Source organism: Dama dama, chromosome 12 (genome assembly GCF_033118175.1).
Source record: "Dama dama isolate Ldn47 chromosome 12, ASM3311817v1, whole genome shotgun sequence".
Taxonomy (NCBI): domain Eukaryota; kingdom Metazoa; phylum Chordata; class Mammalia; order Artiodactyla; family Cervidae; genus Dama; species Dama dama.
The window spans coordinates 22,744,227-22,765,697 of NC_083692.1; the positions used below are offsets into that span (position 1 = coordinate 22,744,227).

The 21,471-nt window shown below is 43.2% G+C and overlaps 1 protein-coding gene across 3 annotated transcripts in view; it reads left to right on the forward strand.

The window, feature by feature from the left end:
- Positions 1–20,384, forward strand: part of DCAF5 (DDB1 and CUL4 associated factor 5) — a 90,810-nt gene extending 70,426 nt beyond the window's left edge. For all 3 annotated transcript variants that reach the window (XM_061156803.1, XM_061156801.1, XM_061156802.1), the window contains exons 8-9: positions 9,903–10,030; positions 15,714–20,384. In XM_061156803.1, coding sequence (XP_061012786.1) covers positions 9,903–10,030; positions 15,714–17,483 — 1,898 coding nt within the window. In that variant the 3' untranslated portion in view covers positions 17,484–20,384. The remainder of the gene's footprint in view (positions 1–9,902; positions 10,031–15,713) is intronic.
- Positions 20,385–21,471: the final 1,087 nt, after the last annotated feature.

A 21,471-nucleotide genomic window follows, 5' to 3' on the forward strand; every position in this document is an offset into this window, starting at 1 on the left:
TTTTATGCTATTTTCAGTATCCTTTTTTTATTCCCTGATGAAAAGAAATAAAAAATTAGTAAATAAACATTTGTAAAAGAAAAATCACAATAGAAATAAAATTTTATTAAATGAATAAAAATGAAAACATGATATCCCAGCAGCGGCATTTACGTGCTGGAGTTTATTTAGCACAGATCAGTGGTCTATAGGATTTTCTGCTCACATAGCCATCCCCACAATGATTTTTTTGAGTTATGACTTAGCATATATTCAAGTGCACTTTTACTGAGGAGTTTTAACCGGAACCCTCTGCTAGGTTCCCCACCGTGACGGCATGCTTGTTGCCCCAGGGCAGCTCCAGTGATCAGAAGTTTCTTCTATGTAATTTCTCTATTTTTAACTGTTGGCCATTTGTAGTTTTAAGAAACATTTAGCAAGGTTCAGTGAGCCAGACATAACATATAAGGGCTTGAAGTGGCCTTGAGTTTTAGCTTTGAATGCTTAGATGATGGAAAGTCTGTCAGGAAATTCCTAATCTAATCTACTGCCTCTTTGACTTAACAGATCTGGAATGGGGCTGAGTTGCTGTCTCTGTTCATGCCATTTCAAAGTAAGATACCGAGGCAGGCTATGTGGGGAAGTTGGCTTGCTATTGTATGCCTTAATGGCATAATCAGATGACACGCAGTCGACATTTTTTATTGAATGCCTGCCGTGTGCTTCTCAATGCATGCCAAATGCTGAGAGAACTAGATGGAGAGCAGTGCTAAGTGTGAGCCAAGAACAAGGGCATCTTTTTCTTCTCCACTCTCCTGTTCAGAAAGACTGACAAACACTGGGGAGATGTTTTTGCTACACAAACGCCAAAGAGATGAAATTTATTTATTATATAAACAGAATTTAGTATTATTATATAAAAAGAATTAGCCAATTGGCTAAGTCATTCACATAGGGCTTCCTAGTAGGTTGAGGAAATAATTTCAAGATGTAAGACCTAATACTCAGGGTAAAACTTCTTACCTGGAAGATTAGGCTCAATTTTTTCAATTGATTTCAAATAACAACTCATTTCTAAAAACCCATTTAAAAATCAGAGGAAGGAATAGAACTGGAAATTTCACTGTCGCAAAGAAAAAAAACCGATGAGAATGTTTTACACCTCTGAAGTACGTAGGAAGAGCATCTATTTTTATGTGACAGTTCTGAAGATAAACAGACTGACAGTTATGTATAGAGTCAGCATGGTATATAGGAAGGAGCATTAGGCTTAAAATCATGCCTGGATTAAAGTCCAGTACTTCCAATAACTGATTGATTCTAGGCAGGTTATGTAACAGCAATTGTGGGTCTGAGTTTCTTCTGTAAAATTGCTACCCCCACCCCTCACCCTACCATCTCATATCATGGAATGATTTAACAGTCTTGGAAGCTTTCTAAAAACTAGGTGTGTTCAAATGGAAGACACTGTTACTGCTATGGATAAGATCAGTGCTCATAGATCCATAGTTTCCAAAGTATTTGCTTCATAGTAACTTAGGTAATAGAAGTAATGGAGGATTTGATAACATGTGGTAGAGGTGGATGTCTCTGGAAAATATTTATATGGCCTTCTCCTTCCCTTTTTCCTAATTCTTGTTGGAAAGGGCTTTAGGGTTTTCACTGATTGAGTTGCTTCCGCTCAGATATGCCTCTACACTAAGACCGTACTATTTATGGAAAGAAGCACAGTGTAATAGAGTTGGTAGGCCTGAGCTTAAAATTTCTGATACATTCATCTTCTATTTGGAGGCTTTGGAAAAATTGTTTAATCTTGCCAAAACTTTCTTCATCTGTAAGATAAGAATATTAACAATGCAAACGATAACAACAGTAATAATAATACCTAGTTTCTTAGGGATATTTTAAGTGTACTCAGTAGCTACTGAGTTGCAATTTATAATAAATAAGTGTTGCTGTTTTTCATTTCAGAAGCTTTCTCCTTTTTAACTTTCCTCTAAAAAACCCCTTAGAGACCAAGACATGGGCCTTATCTGGTACCCTCCTGAATGGTCAGTTCCGTTTTTCTTGCATGAAGGTTGCTCTTGACTCATTGGTAGTTTAAGAGGGGAGATTTCTATGACAGACTTTTCCTTGAATGGAGGGGGAAACATACCCCTCTTCACTGCAGCCACTCCCACTTCCAGAAGGCTGAGGAAATAGGCTGGGAAAGCTGTCGATGCATCTCCATGAGCCTGCATATGTGTGCATACTCTGTCTCTCCTCTCATTTCTCTCATAGATGCATTTACTCTCAGGGAGTCAGACCTGGGCATCTGCTTTTTCCTCCCAAGTAATTGGTGGAACAACTGTTTTTAATGGTTCACAAGTAGTTGGTTGCAAACACATGTGAAATACAGATGATGAAAGAAGAATTTAGTGTAATTGACTTTTTTGTACAATTAAGCGTTGCTGTCTGTGGGGCTCTTTGAGCTTTACTGACAGCACTGACTGTCCCCATCTGGCTTTTCTTAGCTCTTAAGTGGTTACATGATCCCCAGGAAGCAGCCACTGCTCTCTCCGTATTGTCAGTACCCTGATTGTATTTCTCTTTACGGTTGGAAACTTGGAGCCCTGGGAATGTTCACGCAGACTTTTTGGAATTACTAAGAGATTGTTTGGACAACTCTTTTAGATATAGAGGAAAAGTAGTAGTCTCTTGCCCCTCACAGCCCTTCTTAATTTCTGCTGGTAGAGTCAGGAATGAAATAGATTAATTGCTTAAACAGGTACTTACCAGACCTCATTTTAGTAGATAATAGCTTTAGCCTTCTCCTTCAAGCCTTGTTCCAGAGAAAATAATGAGATTTACTTTAATTTGTTCACTTCCTGAGTACCCTTAGATAAAATATTATGCAAATCCTATGGGTGATTGAAAGATAAACACTTTCTTGCCCTCCAAGAACTTCTAGTCCAAGAGAGATGAGAAAAGGGTGTGTGTGTGTGTGTGTGTGTGTGTGTGTGTGTGCATGCTAAATTTTAAAATGGGTTCCAAGGCCTATAAAAAAGATAATCAAGGAGAGCTTGAACAGATTTGGGTAATCAGTCAAGTTTTTATGGAAGTAGTGTTTCAAAGGACCATGAAGGGTAAATAGAATCTTAGCTTCTTTATTTCTCTACTCCTACTGTAGTCAAAAATGCTATAAAAGAAACATTCAAAATTGACAGCAGGAAGATGGAGAGAGACACTTGGATAACCCGCATGTTGGGTGTTGAAGCCCACTAGTGGAGGTTGGGTTCTTTTCCTGCATTCTTATATTCCAAAGTCTAATACACATGCCTTTTCATTCATTCATCAAATACTTGTTGAAAACTCATCATGTGCTAGATAGACACTGTTTTAAAAACCTAGGATACAGCAGAAGAACAAAAGAGCCCTGCTAGAATGGAGCTTACATTCTGGTGGGGGAAACAGACAATGAACAATAGATACAATAAATTACATAGTATGTGTAAAAGATTAGAAGTGCTTTGGAAAAGGAAAAATTAGAACAGAGTGAGGGAGATAGGAAGTAGTATGGGGAAGGGAATCAGGGAAATGTCATTTTAAATAGGATATTCAATATAGTCCTCATTGAAAAGGTCACATCTGAATAAAACCTCATGATGGTGTGGGAGCATTGAGGAAATCCAGGGTAAGAGCATTTCAGGTAGAACCAGCATGAAGGTGTTGAAGTGAGAGTGTGCCTGTTATGTTTGAGAAATGGCACGGAAATCAGTGTGCTAAAGCGGAATGAGAGAGGGGAGAAGAACAGGGCTTAGTCATAGAGGTAAGTGGGATATAGGGGTGTCCAGTCATGTAGGCTCTTCCTATAAATGAAGTGGGAGCCATTAGAGAATTTTGAGTAGAAGAGTGACTTCATCGTGACTTGTTTTAACAGCATCACTCTGGCTACTGAGTTTTGAGGGTAAATGTTGGGAGTGGGACTGCCAACGATAGAAATGAGGAGAACCAATAGGATTCTCTCATAATACAGGTGAGTAAGTGATGGTGGTTTGAACCAAGGTAATAGGGGTTGGAGTCTAGATAGGTTTTGAAAGTAAAGCCATCAGAATTTCTGATTCATTAGATTGGGAGAAAAGGTGAGCAGGTAGAGTTTGAGATGTCTCTAGAGATGTTGAATAAACAGTTTGGATATAGAGGTATGGAGCTGAAGGAAGACCTGGACTAGAGATAACATTTTGAGTTTTGGTATCATAGGTAGTGTCTGAAGTTTTGGTACAACATTAGTAGTATCTGAAGCCACAGACTGTATGAGGTCAGCAGTGGGTGAAGTGAGTATAACTTGTTAGAGAAAGGGACCAAAGACAGCCCTAAGGCAGTCCAATGTCAAGAAGCCAGGGAGAAGAGCCAAAAAGGAAATCAAGAAGGAGTGACCATCATGTTGAGGTTTGACAGAAAACAACAAAATTCTGTAAAGCAATTATCCTTCAGTAGAAAATTTAAAAGAAAAAAAAAGGAGTGACCAGTGAAGTAGCAGGGAAACCAAAAGAGGATGATCCTAGGAAGACAGTGGAAAAAAACATCACATGAGGAGGCAGCTCTGTTGAATCTTGCCAATAAGTCAAATGAGATGAGTAGGATGAAAACTGAATTAACCTTTGGATTCTTTGGTGAAAAACACCAAGTCCAAGTCTTATTGCTTAGGGGAGGACTAGGTAATTACAGAGTTTTGAAGTCAGTTGCATCATTGAAATAACCATTGTTACCTGATTTTTCAACTTCTTTCTCTATAAAATAGTACCACTCTTTTATGTCCTTGCTTACTACCTTGCCCCATCAGTGTGTTCTAGAGCTACCAATGAAGTTCTCCCATGAAATGCTGAAAGCATTTCCTGGACCATAATCTGTGTTTTTTTAACCTGAGTATTAAGTTTTTTAAATACCACTCTTAACAGTACACACGTGAGTGCTCAGTTGTGTCCACCTCTTTGTGATCCCCATGGACTGTAGCTTGCCAGGCTTCTCTGGCAATTCTCCATGGAATTTTCCAGGTAAAAATACTGGAATAGCTTGCTATTTCCTACTCCAGGGAATCTTCCCAGCCCAGGGAATGAACCTGCATCTCCTGTGTCTCCTGCACTGGCAGGCAGATTCTATTAACTACTGAGCCACCTGAGAAGCACCACTCTTAACCATGGTCTCCACTAATCTCAGTCATTTGTTAAGTCCTTATATGCCCAACTCTTATTATCCTTGGACGTGTCAGCATATAAACCTTGGAAGATCAAAGATGTTTACCCTCTTCATGAGGACCCAGTGCTCTATTTTTTTTTTTTTTGAAACACAAATCTATCTCCTGCTGTCCTAATTTCTTATCTTCCAACAGACCCTTCCAGTCATCTAGTCCCTGGTCCTGGTTCCTCACTCTTGCTTTCAGACCCCCCCCCCCCCTCTTAATCTCTGTGTTGTCCATTGTTTCTCCTTCCCATTCTCACAGAGGTGTTTGTCCTACCCGTTAATTAACGGACTATTAGGAAGGAGTGGAAAATCCCAAGACTGTAACAAGAAAATTAATACTGCCATTTTACCCAGTTTGATTCGGAGTTTATTTCAGAACAAAATATTTCCGTGTCCTGTTCTGTAGTCAGTCCCAAGTGCTGTTGAGGATCACGCCCAGCACAATAGATAAGTTTTTGTTTAAACCAAAGCATCTAGAAATCCTGCCCAGGGTGCTTTTAGCTTTTGAGTTGAAAACATCCTCATTCTTGGAGGACTTTGTTGAAAATGAATGAAATTGACAAGAAACAGAAGTAACTAAAGTTGGCAAGAAGTGGGAGTGGTGTCCTGACCCTCTTGAGAGGCTTGAGGGGACAAATCTCTGGCTGAATCTTATGAAAAGAGCATAGTTAAGAAAAGAAGGCAGTGAGCACATGTAGGCTTAGTCCTTTGTCTTCTCTGTGGGAACATTTGGCCGTGGCATTTTAGAAAGGTCTTTATCAGGGTTCTGAACAAGGTGTTTTTTCTGAGTCCCTTGTGTTTCCTAGAATCCCAAGATAGTGAGTGAATCACTAATGCTGGAATCTTATGAGATGACCCTCTCACTCATTTTCTTTTCTGAGGTCTTGCAGTAGAATAGAGACGTTAGAACAGATAAGATATAACATTCCCCACCTCCCTAGTATCCCTTCTGAAACAAAGGAAAGATGGGTATATGGAAACTTTGACCTCAACTTAAAAAGAAACCTACAAAATGGTACCAGCATGTTTCGCTGAGCCAGACAGAGCAGATGGTTTAGAGAAATGACCGTTGGTTTGTACAGAACTTTATAAACAAATGACAGCTCAAGAATGACCAAGGATCTTATTCTTGAGTATGTGCTGTTTTATTTATTGGTACCATTATTAGTAATAGTGTTGTGACTCGGCTCAGTAACCATGGGGTGGAGTTGATCCTTACCAGGCCTCTTACCCACAGATGAGTGATGACCCTAAAGGGAGATTATGTAGGTTATGTAGTTCTTGTCAAAAATACTCCCTGCCTAAGTTTTTTCAGCTTGATTTTGCTGTTGATAGGCAGGCTCTGGTTAGATAATGGAAGAGAGGAGAACCCAAGTTCTTCCTGGTATTGGCGTCTTGACATTAGTCATTTGAGACTCAAGGAATCTATCTGATTTATACACATCTCCAGAACTGATAAAGATTTCTTCTCTAAACTCATTCTATGTAAATTGTACAGTAGCAGCTGTTTTCAATCACTTGAAACCTAAAAACTGGAGAGGGACTATAGAGAACCTGAAGCCTATTCTTCTCTAAACTCATTCTATGTAAATTGTACAGTAGCAGCTGTTTTCAATCACTTGAAACCTAAAAACTGGAGAGAGACTATAGAGAACCTGAAGCCTATTCATTGCTGTGATTCTGTGTATAGCCTGGATTACTTTATGCAGATGGCAGCAGTAATTCTTTCTGAACCTATTTTCACCTTCAGTCTCTTGGCTTTATTGACTTCCTCCTCTTTTTCAGGTTTCTTGGGTACACGTTTGGGTAGGAAGGAGAAACTATCTTGTATTAAAATTACTGCCAAAGAAGAGAAACCAAATGAGGTCACAGCATGTGAAAGAGCAGTAGATTTTCCGTGGTCTGAATTTTTCAAGCACTGATACCCTTCAATTATTCTTTAGATCTGAAAGTTAGTGTAATTGTATTCTAAGTCATCTTTGACAGAAAGATTGGTTTAGTTAATAAACCTTGGTTCTATGGTAGCTGTTTCTTTAAGACATGAGACCTTCTGTCTGTCCTCCTTTGGTGGTGCTTATTCTAGAATTGCCCTCTCCTGAAACACTGTCCATTCAACAGTGCTTACCTGCTTTAGTTATAGCAAGTACCTGCTTTAGTTCAGGCATTGCACTCCAGGTTCTAGGTGTGCACGAGATCCAATTCTACTTCATAGACTATTTGGTGTTAGCAGTGGGATGAAATGCCCTGTGCTGATACTATAGACCTTGCACTCAGGATACCATTGGATAGAATCTTCTCCTTACCCCCTTTTGCGTGTGCTCAGTTGTTCAGTCATGTTCAACTCTTTGCAACCCCGTGGACTGTAGCCCATCAGGCTCCTCTGGTCCATGGGACTTTCCAGGCAAGAATACATGAGTGGGTTACCGTTTTCTCCTCCAGGGGATCTTCCCAACCCAGGGATCAAACCCGCCTCTGTTGGTCTCCTGCATAGGCAGGTGGATTGTTTACCTCTAGCGCCACCTGGGAAGCACCCCACCCCCTATTAAATTTAGGACTTAAAATGAAAACCAACTTATATGATGACTGCCAGAAGGATTTAGAAATTGGTTATGACCTTCTGACTCTATCCCTATTCAAACCTTTTCATCTCTTAAAGGCCACTGATACAATGGAAAGGATATTGGGCATTAAAACCAAACAGACTGGTTCAAATTCTGGCTCTGCCAAGCTAGGTGGAAGAAGTCACTGAAATTCTCTGAGTCACTTAAATTCCTTTTCTTAGAAGCAGAAGGATTAAACGAGATTGGTACTAGGTTCAAGCATAAGTTTCTTTGCTGGTGACCACCCCAGTGGAGGTATGGATAGGAGTGGGCTGTTGAAATGCAGGATTGAGAAGAGATCCGTGAGCCGGACAGCTGCTTGTTGAATCAACCATTTATAGAAAAGAAACAGAACCCCAAAGGAACTCTTTAGGGGTGTATTGAGACAACTGTTTTAGATTCCCATGTATCCCTCTTAGTTCTCTCAAGTTTCTTTTTGTTTTGACTAGGCTCAGATTACCTTCCCCTCTTCCCTCTCCACCTTAGGAACCTGGTGCACCCAGGATGCCTAGGTGTTGCCATCACAGCAGCCTACCTTGATGCTTAAACCTTTCCTGACTCTTTTGTCTCCATAAAAACACACCTATGTCCTAGTTACTTTCTTCTCTTTTATGGTTTATTAGCAAATGTGATGATGTTGGGCTGAAATATGAATAGCTGTAAGTGTATTGTCCATCCTGAGTTATTCAGATATTAATAATGTCAGACATGGGGCGAAATTTAGGGAAAGGACATTTTTGTCACTCGGCAAGTAGAGTAAGCACCTGGTGTTAGCCAAGTTGACACCACTCAGAAGCAAATCAGTGCAGTCTCCAACCTCTTGCTGTTGTAAAAAAAAAAAAAAAGATATGTATATACATGTCAGTAGAGAGGAATATCTCATGAGGCAGGAGAGGTAAAAGGAATTGTGTCAGGAGGCCAAAAGCAGAAGACACCTTCTGCAGAACCAGATTATCCCTGGAAAAGGGATATTGTTCTAGCCATTTTCCCTGCAGATAGTGAGATGAGAAATGTTTGGCGTGAATGTTTGAACTGAGTGAAGTTGGCCCTGGGATGGAGCACGAGGAGCTGAGGTGGTGCTCATGGTACTTTGTGCCCCAGCGATGCCGTGCTCCTGACAAGGTCTGCAAAGGCTCTCCCTGCTGAAATAAATGAGCACTCATTTGTCTGTGTCTGTATGCATCACATGTTGCCAGTTGACCAGGAGCACATGTCAGTCTGTGTGTGCTGAGCTGTTGATGGCTGCTTTAGTGACCTTTTTCAAGACATGGGTGCATGTGTCCTGTGGGAGTGTGATGCCCTTACCAGTGAAGTTGAACCTTTAAGATTATCCCACATTCATAAATGATGACATTTTCATCTGTGTTACAAGTTCTAGGCGTCTGGTATTTTTCTCATCATTGAAAAAGAAAGCCTACAGGGTGGTCCATAAGATACCGCTTTCTATCAGTGGCCTCCATACATGATGTCTTCAAGGCCCACCTTCTGTAATTTTCCATATGTGGACTCTGCTTATTATGAAGGTGACCCATATCTCCTTGCTTTATCCTTAGTTCTCCCTATCAGAGTGAAGAAAGAATTTTCTCCATTATTTTCCCAGAGGTTTTTTTATGTTTTGTTTGCTACTTTCATCATAGAAACTGAGGGCAACTGGATCAGTGATGTTTTGGGTACACTTAAGTAATTATATGCTTCTGGTTCTGCATGTCCCTGACTTAGCTGCCTAACTGTTCCCAAGCAGATCAGTCTCATTTTGCTTATGACTGGTCTTTTCTAAGGTAACACTGGGATTCTATCCTAGGGATCAAAAACTTGAGAAATGTTTTAAGTGGCTGTAGCTTCATTGACAATGGAATTGCAGTGGGTGGGTGTGGGCAATGCTTAAAGGCTAAATAAAGGCTCTGGGTAAGAGCACATATGCTGAGAGATATTTCATCTTCTTTCTTTCCATAGCAACTTTATCTGTAAGATTAAGCATTCTGCTGGTGATACAGTTAGTAAAAAATTTCAACTCTGGTTCAGAACTGTTTGTTTGCCATTACTGTAGCCTGTTTACTTCCATCTGTTTCATCATTTGATTTTTGTTTCCTTCTGTCTTCCCAGGTGGCATTGGTAGGGTGGTCAACGGAGCCTTCATGGTGCTGAAAGGGCATCGGTCTATTGTTAACCAGGTCCGATTTAACCCCCACACCTACATGATCTGCTCTTCTGGTGTAGAAAAGATTATCAAGGTGAGGCACCTTCCCCTTTTGTCCTTTGAGAGAAATTACTGCAAGTTCATAAATGGAGAAAACAAAACAATGTATGTAGCACGTCATAGCTAAACATACTAAAGGTCTATCAGAATTCTCAATTATTTTGACATATTACAAAATATGGAAAAATTGATGTTATAATAAATAGAGTGGTTTTTAAACCCTCCTTTCAGGAGGGACTCTTTTCTTAAAAATTAGTCATGAGGCTTTGAAACCAGATACTACCTGTATGCTGCTGTATTTCCAGTGGCGTTTGATCTGGAGTCTGATGAATTCTGCTTTCCAAACCCCATCTGGAGAAAGCTACCATCCCCTCAGTTACTGGGTGTGCACTTTGCATTAATTGCTGTCCTCATATGGCACAGATATAACAAGTGACTGCCAGAACCACAGCTAACTTGTCTCAGGACATATCAAAAGCCCCTTCATGTGGTTGTGATTGAGGATGAACACTTGCATCAACTTCACATTGACTGAATGAACATAACCCTGCCAAGGGATATTTTTAGAGCTTGTAAATGAGAGACCCAGCCTGGCCTGTGTCCACGGAAGGATGGCCCACTGCCCATCACTCACATTCCAGTGGACTGCTAGTAACCCTTCTCCACAGCTGAGAAAATGAGGGCTCAAGGCAAATGATGAATTCCTGAGGACCCTGTGATAACTTGACTTTTAAATAAGGATAGGTGATCTCTCCTCCCTCTTCCCCCCAGCAAAACATAAAACTCCTCACTTTCCCCCAAAGTAATAGTTGAAAACTTGAGGGAGATTTCAGGGGAAATGTGAAGATTGATTTGTAACAAATGGATAGTTTTCATTTTCTTTTGTTCTTTTTGAAAAAACTATCCAACTTATGTCTGAGGCAGAGGAAACTATCAGAAATGTAATGTTGGAGTATCCGTCAGTATTTTTATTTGTCGTTATTCCAACTCCCTTTATTTAGGTTTTGTTGGTCCTATTGATCAGGGCTGACTTTCATGATTGCATACATGTATTTACCCATAAATAAACAGGGCTAGACCTAGACATAGATTGTTTTTATTGACTTTTTCTTTTTGCAGAGGATGAGATGTAAATTATAAATTTACTGTTTGGGGTTAATTATATAGCTAGTAGTGGTAAGGCTAGCACAGGGCCCTGTTCTTTGTTCTTCTCAATGTCTGGCCACCCTTCCCATGCTAGTGGGAAGGCAGCAGGTGGCCTGGTGCTCCTGCCGTATTTGTTCATCTCAGCAGTCCTTCACTTGGGTGATCATTGAACCGCCCTGTCCCTTGCGTTGCGTTCCCTTTTCCTTTAGCCTGTGACTCACAGGTTGGCACAGCAGCGTGTCCTCCGTAGTCCTGTTGACATCATACTCTTTCTCAGGGAGCTCTGCTTGAGCATCTCCTTTAGAAGAGAGATTCCTGCTTGGCTGACACCCTAGGATGCTTCTGTGCTAAGTCTCCCAATCATTGTTTAGTCAGTTGGAGTCCTTACCCGAGAGAGAGGTCAGAGGTTGGAGACTAGCCAAGTTCTTAAATGAGAAAATATTTTCTCTCTGAAAATATTCCAACTAAACTGTAGAACTCATTGCTTCCAGGTTCCAGTGGGGTCTGAACCCTGCCCCACCAGGAGGCATGTTTAGCCACTGGAAACCTTAAGTCAGTGTGCAGTTAGTACCCTTGGGCAGCTCTTCGAGTCTGTCTCCCTTCTTTCAAGTTAATGACACCTAGGAGTGCCTTACAGGTTACCCGTGCCTGACAGTTTCTATTTTAATAAAAGTCACTTTCAGGTATTTATCTGGCAGTCCAGTGGTTAAGATTTTACATTCCAGATTTTACCAGCAGAGAGGGCCAGTCTGGTGCCTGGTCGGGCAACTAAGACCCCACTTGCCTCATGGCCAAAACACTAAAATATAAAACAAGCAGTACTGTAACAAATTCAATAAAGACTTTAAAAATGGTCCACCTTTAAAAAAAAAAAAAGAAATCTTTAAAAAAAATCTATCTTTCTTGTATTTTTTCTGAGAGGGTCAGTGGCTCAAAGAGCATCATTCCACCATACTTGAATCCAGCCAGCCTGTCTCTCCACCTGTCTCTGTTTGCTCCACCTTCTCCCTGACTTGTCCTTTACTGGTGCCTTACTAGCCTGGAGGAAAGGAGTCAGGGCCAGCCTCTTCTCACCCACAACGGATCTTATATCCCTTTGAATGCCCACACTTAGCAAAAAACGAGGTTATTTTGTAGTTAAACATAAGAGAGAGAAAGATGGAACAATTACTGGCTTTCTTTTTCCCTCAAAGACCAATATTTGTCTATTCACCCAGTATTTGTGAACCGTACATACTGTGTGTGATTTGCGCTAGGCCCTGTGAGGAATGCAAAGATAGGTAATGCAGGTCCCCATAGGAGTTGATAACCCAGTAAGAGAGAAAAGAAATTAACAAAAAATGCAAAGTACATAAGAGAAACATTGCAGTGTGGGGAGGCAGAGATTTTTCCCCCATCTGGGGTAGTCTCAGTACCCTTGAACTATCTCAGGTAATACTTGAACTAGATTTTGAAGGAAAAAGTCTGCAAAAGAAAAGAAAGGAATAAGATGGGAAGGCCATTTTAAAGAGAGAGATTGGATGTTTAGTTATTTTACTGAATCAATAAATATTTATTGATCACCTACTACACTCCAGGTAGCATGCTAATGAGTAAATGCTCACAAGCAGCAAAGTGTAGGACCTGTTTAGGAAATGATCATTTGGCCAAAATGAAGAAACACAGAAAGGGGAGGGCTTGGATGTAAGGCTGGGAAGGTGTAGGCCACAGGTGGGCCCAGGGAGTCTGGGAATCCAGATTAGAGAGTGTGAAGCACCCCTGAATAACAACTTAAGTCTCTGTCTGTGTCGTTTTTCTTGGTAGGTGGCCAAATGTCTGAATTTAGTATAGTAGTGCAGAGAGAGAAAAGGGTTTAGAGTTGCTACATCAAGCATGTCACGGTCACCTGTGTGGGTCAGAACACTTATTACTGAAATTGCGTTCCATTTCGATGATGATTTAATAAGAATTGAACTGCATCTGTTTGCTCAACAGCCTCTTGAGCTAAACTTGTCACTGTCACTGGGCTTCAAGAGAAAGCTGTACACCCCTCCTCCTTTTCTCATGAACCTTGTCCCACGAAGAGGGATATCTAGCCACAGTTCACATGCAACAGGAAGCTGTGTTTTCATTGCTTCACTTCTGAGTTGTTGACTTTCAGTATTAAAAAGATAATTTCACAAATGTTTGAAATTGATGTTTTAAGGATAAGGATTAACATAATTGGGATGGTCAGTGCCTCTGGTGTTCAGAAGTCTGTTTGAGGATGAGTCTAAAACCTCTAGTTGAGGTATTCCTTTGCCAAATGAAGGAGGAAGCACTATAGTTATTGGTACTTTGGTATATGTTACATCATTTCATCCTTCTCATGTCCACAACTGAGGAAAGAGGCTTCAAGGGTAAAGTCATTTGCTCTGGGCCATGTGAGTGGCCCAGGTTCCTACCTGTTCTGCCTCTCCCACAGCTCTGTGCTTTAGGTCCTTTGAGGACTGGAGACTGACCGTCTGGGATGGATCTTTTGTTTTGCTCTGAATCTTTGGGTTGCATGAGACCCGTCTAATTTCACTGTTTAGATGGGGAGCTGAGCAAACTAGAGCCGTGTGGGAACCCGCACTCAAGCCTCTTGCCTTCTGATCCAGCATTTTGTTCCATTACTCCAGGCTTCAGGAATGAAAGTCTACCTCAGCTTAATACATTCCAGAGTGCATATAAATGCCAACTTTCAGTATTATGATTTTCATTCCTGAAGTGAAGATGTAGGGGGCTGGGTAATAGACTAAAACCCAGGCTTGTTGGATAGTTGAGCCAGCAAGCATCTCACCATGAATGTTTTGTTCTTCTGTTAAATTCTGAGTTTCTGGGAAGTACATAAGGATTTATCTTCATATTAGGCGAGTAACATTTTCCATTTTTAACTGGGGGAGTGAGATTTAGCCCAGCGTATAGACTACGACTCCGAAACATCATAAGGGCTTTGCTTGTTGAACCTTTCAGTTTTTTCCTAAGCCACCAAACTTTTATTCCCAGAGACATCTGTTTGCAAAGACAGTCATTTATAGCTTGAGCCTGTTGCTAAAGACTGTATCTAAATGTTTCCCAAACATTGAGTCTCACAAAGAATTTGAAAATTGTTTCAGACAAAGCCTTTATTTTTTGCAACTTATTTTATGCTAACTATTAATATATTCCAGTGTTTCTTAAAAGTTGGTCCCTCCACTTTCTCAACTCCTCGAGTGCTTATTAAAAGTACAGAGCCCTGGTAACCTCCCCATGACTTACTGAATCAGAATCTCTGAGGGTGGGGCTCAGGAGTCAGCGTTTTAATTATTCTTCAGGTAATTCACGTTCACATCAAAGTTTGAGAATCACTGCCTTAACACTCCCCTGGGTGAGATTGTGAAGCTGGGGGTGGGAGGACATCTGAGGAGTTGTAGGCAGGGGACAAAGTTCAAGGAGGAATGAATCTGAATTGGGAATTGGTGAAGAGACCTAGCCTAGAAGGTTTCTTCAGCCTGTCTTGAACTTGGGATCCTCCTGAGAGATGCTGCCTCCTGGGAGATCAAAGTAAAGCATGGAGGGAGTGGGCCTCAGGAGCATGCTCACAGGAAGGCAAATTTGTCCTTGGGTAACTTTGGGGAAGCAAAGCCATTGGCTTGATAGAGGACAGGGAACGAGAAGCCACTACTTTCTGGGTTGGGTGCCATCTAAAGATAGACACCAGCCTGTTAAAGCAAGAAAATCACCTGGAATTTCATCTGAGTTGCCATAACTACCAGCTGATAGAACCGAGCTTCTCTGTGCTGCTCAGGACCAGTCTGGCAGAGTCAGGTGAAGCTAATCGTTCTCATCTGCAGTGACAGCTTAATCACCTTGAACTCCACTTTTGCATAACTTAATTCAGCTCGTAAAGCTGGGCTTCTGCATTCAGACAGACATTAGTTTGAATCCTAGTTCTGCTACTTTTTGGCTATGAGCACATATGTCTGACTGTGGAGTGGAGGGGTGTTAAGAGATGGGTCTGTGGGCTTGGAGGGTGAGTCCTGCCTATTCCAATAGCTAACAGAATAGTTGGGGAGCAAGCCAGCAGATCCCTGGTTAAGAGAACCCAGTTTCCTGGGTAACTGATGCCTGCATGTCCAAGAGGGAACTGCAGTGTAGGCAGTTGGCTATTCTTACCAAGCTCCAGTAAGCAATTCCCATTAGTTAAAAATAGAAATGTTGCATTTGGGGAGAAGTAGTTATAGGCTGAAATATTAACTGTTGCAGAGGACTGACTGCTGGGTCTGTTTTCACTTTGGAAAAGTGGTACCTCTCCAATCTTCTGAGAGTTTTGAACACATTGGCTAGTCTTCAAGTCATCCTCTGTCCTCTGAGATTATGAAGGGGGTTATTGTGATTTCCAGGCTACTGGTAGAGGACGCTAAAGGGGAGGCGGGCAGTGGGAGTCATGGTATGTGTTTATCCTGGGCCTAACATTGGTTAGCAAGTCCCGGCTAAATGACAGGGAGAGTCTGGGGAAGCTCTTTATGACCAACAGCTTTAGAATACATTCCAACCAGGCTTCCTTGGTTTTGTTTTCACCTTCTGTGCAGATCTGGAGCCCGTACAAGCAGCCAGGATGTACCGGAGATCTGGATGGTCGGATTGAGGATGATTCTCGCTGTCTCTATACCCACGAAGAGTACATCAGCCTTGTGCTGAACAGTGGGAGTGGCCTGTCTCACGACTACGCCAACCAATCTGTGCAGGAAGACCCCCGGATGATGGCCTTCTTTGACTCCCTGGTGCGTCGCGAGATCGAGGGCTGGAGCTCTGACTCGGACAGTGACCTCAGCGAGAGCACCATCCTCCAGCTGCACGCAGGGGTCAGTGAGCGCTCGGGCTACACCGACTCCGAGTCCTCGGCCTCGCTGCCCCGCTCGCCCCCGCCCACAGTGGATGAGTCTGCCGACAGCGCCTTCCACCTGGGGCCCCTGCGGGTCACCGCCACAAACGTGGTGGCGTCCACCCCGCCGCTGCCCTCATGCGAGGATGCCACGTCTCGCCAGCAGCGCCTGTCTGCCCTGCGGCGCTACCAGGACAAACGCCTCCTGGCCCTTTCCAACGAGTCTGACTCTGAAGAGAATGCCTGTGAGGTGGAACTGGACACAGACCTCTTCCCCCGGCCACGGTCTCCCAGCCCCGAAGACGAGTCCAGCAGCTCCAGCAGCTCCAGCAGCTCCGAGGACGAGGAGGAGCTGAACGAACGGCGCGCATCCACCCGGCAGCGGAACGCCATGCGGCGCCGGCAGAAGACGCCTCGAGAAGAGAGGCCCAGCGCCCCACCCAAGCCCACCGACACCTACATCGGCGAAGACAACTATGATTACCCCCAGATCAAAGTAGATGACCTCTCTTCCTCCCCCACTTCCTCCCCTGAGCGGAGCGCGTCCACTCTGGAGATTCAGCCAAGCCGAGCATCGCCAACTTCTGACATAGAGTCAGTTGAGCGGAAGATTTATAAAGCTTACAAGTGGCTCCGCTACTCCTACATCTCCTACTCAAACAACAAAGATGGAGAGAGCTCGCTCGTGTCTGGGGAGGCCGATGAAGGGAGGGCGGGAACCAGCCACAAGGACAACCCAGCCCCTTCTTCCAGCAAGGAAGCCTGTCTAAACACGGCCACGGCCCAGAGGACCCAGGACCTGCCGCCGGAAGGCCGCAGCAAGGACGCTTTTAAAGAAGGGACTTCTGCCATAAGCCCCAGCCATGGCCCAGGCCCTGAGCCCAGTGGCCACCCTTGGGCAGAGGCACCCGAGGATGCCTCTCAGGACTCCAACAATGGTGGCACTGTAGAACACACTTTTGAAACCAAGAAGCTCAATGGAAAGGCCCTAAGCAAGGCCCTGAGCAGCCGGGCGGAGGAGCCACCCTCCCCTCCTGTCCCCAAGGCATCTGGCTCCACTCTGAGCAGCGGGTCTGGCAACTGCCTCAGGACCCAGTCTGATGACAGTGAGGAGAGGAGCCTCGAAACCATCTGTGCCAACCACAACAATGGACGCTTGCACCCCCGCCCCCCGCACCCCCACAACAATGGGCAGAACTTCGCGGAGCTAGAGGCACTGGCCTGCTCGTCCCCAGGATGTGTGGACACTGACCACGATAACTTGTCCCTGACAGGGATACTCCTACACAAAGATTGTTGTGGGTCTGAAATGGCCTGTGAGTCCCCCAGTGCTGGAACGAGAGAGGACCCCATTGATCCCCCAGACACAGACAGCAGCAGGGCTGTTCATGGCCATAGTGGCCTCAAGAGGCACCGAATCGAATTGGAAGACACAGATTCAGAGAATTCCTCCTCAGAGAAGAAATTAAAAACATGATAAATACAAAGGGAAAACCAAAAGCTATGAAAAGTAGCTTTACAAAAATTTTAAATCCTGTTTAGTGAACACAGAGGAAAGGAAAAATAGTATTAAAGGCACGTAAAACCAGGGCCTGAAATTTTGTGTCTGATGCTGCTCCCTTCTCTTCAACAATGGGTCTGATGTTTAGCTGGCCATTGGTCGTGCTGCGTTAAGAAAGGGAAAAAATGCAAGTGAGTCCTTTCTAGTAAGACTTGAGCATAGTGTACCTGTGCAGATTCTATTACAGTAAATCCTTGTTGAGATGTTTGACTTGTTCTCATGTGTGTGCACTGGCACGCGTGAGCTCACTGTCTCAGACTTTTCTTTCCATTCTCTGTCAGAAAGGCTCTATGGATCTGTGTTTTTTGCCATCTCACCTCGTTTACATGCCATAGGTGTTCTGGTTTTAATGTTGAGTGCCTGCTAAATCAGATTGTGTTGCCAGTGAGTAGTGGGTTTACGCTAAAAGAATGGAGACATGTGGAAACAGGCCTTCAGCCCACTGGCTGTGCTGGAAAGGAAAGCATGGTTCCTTTCTTAAAGAAATCTTCCATGTTTTCTCAGTAGCACTTCTTCACTGAGCATTAAAGTAGGTGTACTAAAAGTGGAGCGTTTTTCATGCTAATGAGAGGTTAGCACTTAAGATCAGATTTGAGAGAACATAGATCCCTGATAAAGTTCACTGGTTGCAAATTGAGCAGTGGTGCAACACCATACTGTAGGGGGCCGTAAAATATAACTAGTTGTGGGTAACACTTTAACAAGTTAGGTGCTAGTTCCTAAGAGGCACTCAGAAGGCCAGCAGGCACTTTCTTGGCCCCACATGGTGGCATCTCGGCCTATGGAAAGAAGGGGAGAGACAGCTCTCAAGAGCTTTGTGCTCAGACTACTAAAGTGGATGTTATAGGTGTGTTAATGAAGAAGTGTAGGGAAGAGCAGAGTGTGGTACTGCATTCATTTAATTTAACCTGAAATGATCAATCAGAATTGGTGGGCCTGGCATCTTCCCTCCGGGCTGCAGTCCACAGAGGCTGTGGTGTTGTGACTGAATCTTGCCGAGTAGGCATCTCAGAGTAACAGATTCTTATTGAGTAGGTCTCTCAGGAGGCAGAGAGTGTGGAAAGAGGGGTCACTGGCTTCTAGAGGAGACTCTGTTCATGAAGGTAGATAAAGATTGAGAGAGGAAAAGACAAGGATCTTTTCAGCATTGCGTGGTAGTTACAGTCACTTGGTTATTAATGAAGGCTTGTACAAGACAGGGAAACCTAGAATGACAGATAGCTTGTTGGCATGGATGTCATGAAAGGGCAGGAGAATGCTGGGAAGAAATGAGGGAGAGAGAACACTACAGCTTTCTTGAGCACAAAGGTGCTGGACAGCTAGGAGCCCAGTGCCATTGGCCTGGAGAGGTCCTAGCTTGTGACTGGTGTGGCCTCACGAATCCAGCATTCTTTTTAGGAATGAACATGTCCTACTGGAACTGGGACCAAGGGGAGGGAGCCTGTGGAGGATGAAGACGTGGACGAATTTAGTGACCAGGGGAAGGGGGGTTATTTATAAAGGAAGGTTGTTGATCTAAGCCGGAAGGAGGGATCATCTTGCTAAGCTTTGTGAAAAGAAAGACGTGCCTGGTGTGTGTGCCGTGACTTGGGTGTGAAAACACTGTCTGAGGAGGAGGAGACAAAGGAGTGTGAGTAGCAGTGGAGATGCTTACAACTAAACAACTGTAATCTCACCGGGGAATGGGTCAGTGATTCTGTAACCAGTAGAATTACTTTAATCTGTAATCAGAACGGTTCTATGATTTGTTTTTGACTATACACAGATAATTGTAAATTCTGGTTTTATAAGCCCAAGTCATTTTACATTTGCTTTTCCAAAATTTATTATTAAATTGGAATTTTTTAATCCTTTATATACAAAAAAAAAAAGATATAATCACTCAGTGTGTGTTTCTCTTCCCCTTCCTAGTCAGCATGCCCAGTCTTTTTGTTTTATATTACTGCATCTAGTCAGTAGCTGGCCACTTCTGACTTCTCTAAGGACAATCCACATATCTTCCTGGAGAAAAAGAAGTAGGTAAAGTTCTCTTGAGAACTAGCCAGTTGGTAGTTACTGTTCCCAAATGCAGAACTTGATCTTTTCATGTTAAGAGCCTTTATCTCATTTGGATACTCAGAAGAGAAGTCACAGTTCATTCTGGTTCAACTTTAGAGTCCAGGAAAAGATGTTTTTAGCAAGGATGCCTTCCATCCTTGGGAGACACCCCAGGTTCTGCTTCCCAGGAGCTCGGCCCCACAGTGTACCCACAGAAGCAAGCTGAGAAATGCGTGTCTCTGTAGCCATTCCACTCTGATCCCCAGAGATCTCCTGTCTGTGATCATGGTCCTGCAAACCTGGCAGGAACTTCCACTTCTAGGGTCCCTTTGCCTAAACTTGTAGGATTGAGGCCCCAACTTTGGAGACACATTTAATCCCCAGATTCTTCTGTGATAGCTATTTTTACTAACAGGGCAGATGGCACTTGATTAGGTTTGAGCTATTCAAAGGTGCCTCTTATGGGTTTTTTCCTGCATCCTGTACATAAAGTTTTAAGTGGCTGGTCCAGATTTATAAAATTGGTTCCCTCCACTTTATTTTCCACCTGGTTTTGTAAGTGATTCCCATGTCTCTCTGACAACAGGTAAATGAGTTAAATCAGTAGTGGGCTTGGGGCAAAAGAAGGTTGCGACTGTGCTTGGTTTACTGAGCCCAGAGTCCTTGTTTGTCAAGGTGCCTTCCTCTGCTGAAGCCTTACCTCCTCACAAGCCCTGCCTCTCTCCCAGCAACGCTAGCTCTTCTCTTATGTATATGCAAATAAACCTATTATTCACTTCTCATGGCTTCCTCTTCTCTTCCAGGGAAGACTTGGTTGTTTAGACACCCCTCCTCCTTTATTCCTTTCCTGTTTCAATTCCTGCCTAATTGGAAACTTGATTCAAAGCCACCCTGAACACTAGAAGAAAAGCTGTGGTACACTGCCTCGATGCCAGTGGTCAAGGTCATTTCTAGGTATTGGGACAAAGGTCACATTAGGACCACAAAATTTAGAGTTGGAGGAAGTATCTACTTAATCTCCTTTCCCAGGCTTAGATGGACTCAGGATACTGAAATCCTGGAATTGACCCTTTTATTAGTCAGAACTGAGGGAAAGATGCAGCGAAGTGACATTGCAAATAGCCTCCAAAGAATTATGTTTTCTGATGTTTCCAAATATCAAGTTGCTTTTCCTGCCCTGTCCCAGACATGCATGGTAAACTTTTTCTAACAGAAATTAAAAAAAAAAAAAACCCAACCCATCATATATCTCCTGCCTATGAAGCTGCCTCCTTCAGTTAATTGAAAAGTTCTTGCCAACCAAAATTCTTGTGAGGAAAATCTATACTGCCAAAGGAAGACTATCCGTCCCTTATGACCTAAGCAAGGCAACGTGCCAGCAATTGAAATACCAAGGTGAAGTAAGGCTTGGTGAGTCCAGACTTGCCCACAGCATCAGGATAAGGGCTTTGGACAAGCTGTGTGGTTCTCTCAGGCGGGATATTTCAGTCTAAGCGCTCATTTGTCCTTGTGCACTCATGCTGGAGTAAAAATAACATTTAAGTGTCTTGGGAGTAATTTTGAATTTCTTCAAAGTACAGTGCTTCCCACATGCAGCAGAAGAAAAATGTATATGAAAAGAAAATCTAAGCCATCTGCACCCTAATTGCATTTCACTCTTAGCACAAAGGTGGTAAGATGCTCCTCAGCAAGGAGGCTGAAAGGCAAAGATAAACTTCACCGGGCCAGTGCTGACATGGCCAGGGACCGCAGGAAGAGTGGGTCAGTCCTGTTCACTCAACAGAGTTACTTGAGCTGTGAGCAGGGGCCCACAGTGCTTATCTACAAGACAGTCACATTGTAAGGAAGTCGGGTATCTAGTATTTCA